At 58.0% G+C, this 5,678-nt stretch overlaps 1 protein-coding gene across 1 annotated transcript in view; it reads right to left on the minus strand.

Annotated features, from left to right (window-relative positions):
- The window catches only part of dnmbp (dynamin binding protein), a 14,607-nt gene extending 8,929 nt beyond the window's left edge, over positions 1-5,678 (minus strand). The window contains exons 1-4 of the mRNA XM_068754787.1: positions 5,534-5,678; positions 5,257-5,379; positions 2,110-3,929; positions 1,867-1,989 (exon numbers count right to left, since the gene is read on the minus strand). Coding sequence (XP_068610888.1) covers positions 1,867-1,989; positions 2,110-3,929; positions 5,257-5,379; positions 5,534-5,678 — 2,211 coding nt within the window. The remainder of the gene's footprint in view (positions 1-1,866; positions 1,990-2,109; positions 3,930-5,256; positions 5,380-5,533) is intronic.

The raw sequence follows: 5,678 nt of genomic DNA on the forward strand, positions 1-5,678 counted from the left end.
GCGCTCAAGTTCTGGACCCAAGGTGGTCGGCGTGACCCCCCCCCCCGCCAGGCATGCTGTCTGCAGCCCCTCTGCCTCGCCTCGGCAGGACCGTCTGCTCCGGGACGTCCCAGCAGAGATCTCAGCCAATGGCATGGGGACAGGGAGGGTAGGGGGCGGGGCCTGCTTGGGTTAATGATTCAGTGCAGTCATGTGAGAGGAGGAACACAACACCCCCCCCCCCCTCCCGTCTGCAGGGAAACAATCTGCCTTCCTTCTTCTTTGCGGGCCTTCAGACCGCCCCCCCCCCCCCTGATATCCTGTTATTCCACTGCCGGGCCGGCCCCCTCGTATCGGGTCTGAACTGAAACTCCGTTGGACTTGGCTCTGTGTTTCAGCGAGGGGGGGGTCATGTGACCTGGTCCCAGATTAGGAGGGACTGAGGAATGAGAGGCGGAGCTACTCAGCGGCTCCCAGTACAATGGGTCGTTGTTGGGGAGTCTCTTAGAGCTGGAGCAGAATGCACCCCCCCCCCCGGGGGGGCGGTTTAGCCCCCGCCTCCTCGAAGATAAGGAGGAATCTGACCCCAAACATGAACCCAACAGTCCAAGGCTGAACCAGAACCGACCGGGCTGCCGAAGAACTCACGTTTAATCAATCAATCAATCAAATAGAGAAGCTGGAACGAATCAGCTTATCATCAATATAAGATCACGTGATGTCATCGGCCCTCTGGACCCGGGAGCAGGTCCAACACTAACCCAGAAGTGCTGATGAGGTGCACCAATTCAAACCGGCCGCTGGAGGGGGCGACGAACCGCTGCTCCAACAACAAGCCACACCCCCCCATCAAAGGCATGGAGGAACCCGTGGACTCATCGCCAAAGCATCAGCAACTGGAGCTCACGCCGTCCTGTTAGCACAGAGCTAGCACAGGGCTAGCACAGGGCTAGCACAGAGCTAGCACAGAGGCTAGCACAGGGCTAGCAGGAAAAGGTAGCATCTTAATGCTAAACCAAACTCCTGTCAGGCTAACGATCGGGACCTTCTCCTGTTAGCACAGGGCTAGCACAGGGCTAGCAGGAAAAGGTAGCATCTTAATGCTAAACCAAACTCCTGTCAGGCTAACGATCGGGACCTTCTCCTGTTAGCACAGGGCTAGCAGGAGAAGGTAGCATCTTAATGCTAAACCAAACTCCTGTCAGGCTAACGATCGGGACCTTCTCCTGTTAGCACAGGGCTAGCACAGGGCTAGCACAGAGCTAGCATAGGGCTAGCAGGAGAAGGTAGCATCTTAATGCTAAACCGAACTCCTGTCAGGCTAACGATCGGGACCTTCTCCTGTTAGCACAGGGCTAGCAGGAGAAGGTAGCATCTTAATGCTAAACCGAACTCCTGTCAGGCTAACGATCGGGACCTTCTCCTGTTAGCACAGGGCTAGCAGGAGAAGGTAGCATCTTAATGCTAAACCGAACTCCTGTCAGGCTAACGATCGGGACCTTCTCCTGTTAGCACAGGGCTAGCACAGGGCTAGCAGGAGAAGGTAGCATCTTAATGCTAAACCGAACTCCTGTCAGGCTAACGATCGGGATGATGTCACGCGTCTGGCCCTCACAGGCACCTGTAGGTTCCTCATGCCCCCCAGCTGATGCCTCTCAGGGGCAGACAATAAGATCCACCCTGTGACGAGGATCAATGACCCGACAGGAAGTGAGTCACTTCAAAGCAACAATGAGAGAAAAACAAACAGCAGCTAGACGCTGGAGTCGAGAGTAATTAGATTACTTTAGCTCGTCGAGCAGTACGTCAACAAGAGCTTCGATCAGCTCCGATTGATTATCAATGATCAATGGTCAACATTAAAGCTCCTGCCGTGATGTCACCGACCCCACCCTGCTGGGCGGAGTCGGTCTTACCTTGAAGCTGCTGCTGCTCCAGCGCCAGCGTCTCCAGCGTGTAGCTGCAGAACTGCAGGTTCTCCATGGCCTGCATGCGGGCCGCCGCCTCCTCCTCCTCCTCCTCCTCCTCCTCCTCTGCCGCCGCCTCCTCCTCCTCCTCCTCCTCCTCCTCCTCCTCCTCCTCCTCCTCCGCCGCCTCCTCCGCCTCCTCCTCCGCCTCCTCCTCCCCCGCCTCCTCCTCCAGCATGGCCCGCAGCTCCTCCGCCGTGTTTGCGTACGCCTCCATGTCCACCTCCTGTAGGCGGAGCAGCAGCTGGTACCTCTCCTCCTCTTCGCTCCTCCTCTCCTCCTCCGGCGGCGCCGCTGTGAGCTCTGGACCCGGTTCCTCGGGCGAGTGGAAGATGTTGGTGGGGGGGCCGCCATCTGGAGGAGCAGCACTCTGTCTCGGAGTCCGTGGTGGGGGGCGTGGAGCGGGGCGGGCCGGCCTGTACGGAAGGGAAGCCGGGGGGCGATGGACTCTTGGGCGAGGGGGGGGGGGGCGGAGGGTGCGGCGCCGTTCCAGCGAGCAGCAACCAGAACTGGGCTGCGGCGGCGCCGACGGCTGGGCGCCTCGGATAATGTCGCCTTCATCGCCGAATTCCAAAATGGAAAAGTGTCGTGAGATCCGGGACTGCCGTCTCGGGTCGTCTCCGACGTCCCCGGGGGTCCGGGACTGCCGTCTCGGGTCGTCTCCGACGTCCCCGGGGGTCCGGGACTGCCGTCTCGGGTCGTCTCCGACGTCCCCGGGGGTCCGGGACTGCCGTCTCGGGTCGTCCCCGGAGGAAGTCAAGCTCCTCTCAAATTCCAGAAGCTGCTGGGACAGTTTGTCCTCCAGGGACGTGAAACCGTTGGAAGGCCGGGGGCGCCGCGCCCCGTGGCCCCCCCTCACCACATCGCCATCACGGACGCTAGCTTGGCGGGCTAGCTTCTTCTGGCTGCGAGCCAGGTCTAACGACCCTCTGTTGCTAGCGGTGACGCCATCGGTGGGCGGGTTCTGGCGCCGTCCCGTGTTCTTAGACCGACCAGGCGGCTTCAGAGTGCTCGGGAGGGTTTGGCTCTGGCTCAGGTTGGACCGGAACCATCCAGAATCAGTGGGCGTGGACCGAGGCCGGGCCGAAGACGGGCCGCTGGGCTTCTGGCTGGGCTGAGACGGGGGTCTGGGTCTTGCTGGAGGGGTGGATCTGGGCCTCCCGGGACAGCCGGGCCTGTGGCCCCCGTCTCGAGCTCGGGGGCTACTTTGACCCCCAGCCTTCGTCTGTTCCTCAGTCTTCTCAAAGTAGTCCAAGTCCCAAACCGTGTGGTCCTGGTACGTGGTCCACGCCGGGTCATTGGGCCGTGGATGATCGGAACCGGGTTCTCTGTCGGGTTCTGACTCAACTTCGCCGCTTTTCTGTCCGTCGCCTTCGACTTTCACGAAGAGATGAGGGAAGATGCCTCGTCTTCCTCGCAGCTCGCCGTCCAGCCAGCCGTCCTCCAGAGTGTTTACGACACGGATGCGATCCCCCGTGTCAAAGTCCAACTCGCCGGCCTCCATGGCCCGAAACTCGTACAGAGCCACGGCGTAGACGCCGCCCCCCCCCTCCTGCTCCTCAGTGCCCTCCCCTGTGTCGTAGGAGTCGCTGTCCGTGGGCTCCTGGGGGGTCCGCAGGGGGCCTAGCAGCTCCACAAAGCCCTCTGGGAAGACGCCCCTGCGGCCCCCCAGCTCCCCCTGGAACCAGCCGGGCTCAGGCAGCCCAGTGATGACGATGGAGTCGCCCTGATGGAAGTCCAGCTCCTCGTTGAGCTGCGCGTGGAGGCTCATGAGGGCCCGAGCCCGGCCCAGGGCATGGGGGGGGAGTTCTGAAGCCTGGGCCTGAGCCCAGCGTTCAGAGAGCTGCCTGGACCGGCCCGAAAGGCTCAGCTCCTTCACGCAAGAGGTGGGGAAGAGCCCCCGGAAGCCCCAGGCGTTGCAGCCACGCTGCCAGGCCCCCCCGGGCTCCGTGGCCCCCCCAGGGTCCCCGACGACAACATCGCCTGGAGACAGAAAGGAGGACAATCAACGCGAGAAGGGTTCAGCATATACACAAGCGTCCCTCGGGGACGTCCCGGGCACATCCGGCCGAGGACAGGGAAGGAAGACGCATGCTGGGCCCGGGGCCTCCAGGTAGGACTCTAGATGTTCTCTGGGCTCAGACATGGAGGATCAGAGGAATGTCGACGCTCAGACACAAGTCACCCGGGTCACATTCCAAAGGGCCGTGGCTCCGCCTCCCATTGTGTGTCTGGGACCAGAACCGGAGGATGGACATCCATACTGGAAATGAACTCTCACACGGGAAACCGTCCTCATCCTACGGGTCCGTCTGAGACCAAATATTACCGAACATGGAGGAAGTAAAGACATAAAAGGGCAGAAGGAGGCGGGGACAGATTACAGATTTAAGAGAACAAATATACACGATATTATCTAATAGAGATGAATATTCTAAATAAAACTAGAATCTTTTATTTCGAATATAGTTTGATGCAGAGCCACTACTACCAGAACTGCAGTACTGGTACTGGTACCCGGGGGACTGGTTTGACTCTGCAGCCATCTAGTGGACAGTTTAGGAAGTGATCGTGTGTTAGACGTTCATTGATCAATTTAAAAAATGACTCTGCCCCTATTTTCTATTTTTCTTGGTAAAATTCACTATTGATCAGCTGTTAGCAATAACCTAAACATGATGGTCTCCTAGGTTACCGTGGGAGTTCATTTATTAGGTATTGGGTCATTAAATAAAAATGTAGGATAACACAGCAGCAGGTTTGATCCACGATTAATGAGCTGCTCTGGATGATGAAGAGGATGAAATGACTGGATTATCTTAACCCACAAAAGATGCCACCGAGTAACCCCGCCCCCACCGAGTAACCCCGCCCCCACCATCAGTTCATGGATCAGTTTGAGGCAGTGGATACAAACACAACCACAACAACACAACACACAACACACAACAGACCGTTTACCTGAACACTGTGACATCATCAAGCAGCGTTAAACTAAGTGAGAAAACAGGAGTTAGTGCTAGCAGTGGCATGCTAACGCTTGGACGACAGGGCTGTGTAGCAGCAGAGGGCGCCATTGTAGCGTGCTAACTTTAGCTACAGAGTGCCCAGGTGCTTCTTCAGGGGAAACATGCTAACATTAGCTACAGTTTGGTCACTTCCTGTTTCCCAGGGACTGAAATTTGACACCTCTGAGTGTTCGCATCATGCATGTTTTAGTAGGCAGCCTTTAGGGGGCGGTGCTGCACACCCAACCCTGGAGTCCGTCCAGTAAACAATCCTAACCAGGTGCCTGGGGGCGTGTCCGTACCGGTCTTAAGTGATAGGCTGCCCTGCTGGGCGGAGCTGAAGTCACTGATGCAGACGTAGAGTCTGTCTCCAGGTTTCACGCTGGGAATGGTGACCTCCTCCACGAAGGTGCTGGGAAACTGACCTGAGAACAGAAACCAGAAGATCACGAGCACTCCCGTTTCCTAGACAACAGGGACGCAGGACGCTAAAATGAGCTCACGGGAGTTAGCAGCTAGCTCAAAGCAAAAGTCAACAGGTCAAATGATGTCATCAATAAGATGTAAGGAACACCTTACCTGTGACGCCATCTTTGTTACCAAGCAACCAGAACTCATCCAGGACACTGAGCACCTCGATGACATCACCGGTGAAGAGCGGCAGCTCCTCGGAGACGCTGGGGAGGAACTCAAACACAGCACGGACCACCGATCCGGGTTCCAT

This window comes from Brachionichthys hirsutus, chromosome 21 (genome assembly GCF_040956055.1).
Source record: "Brachionichthys hirsutus isolate HB-005 chromosome 21, CSIRO-AGI_Bhir_v1, whole genome shotgun sequence".
NCBI classification, from domain to species: domain Eukaryota; kingdom Metazoa; phylum Chordata; class Actinopteri; order Lophiiformes; family Brachionichthyidae; genus Brachionichthys; species Brachionichthys hirsutus.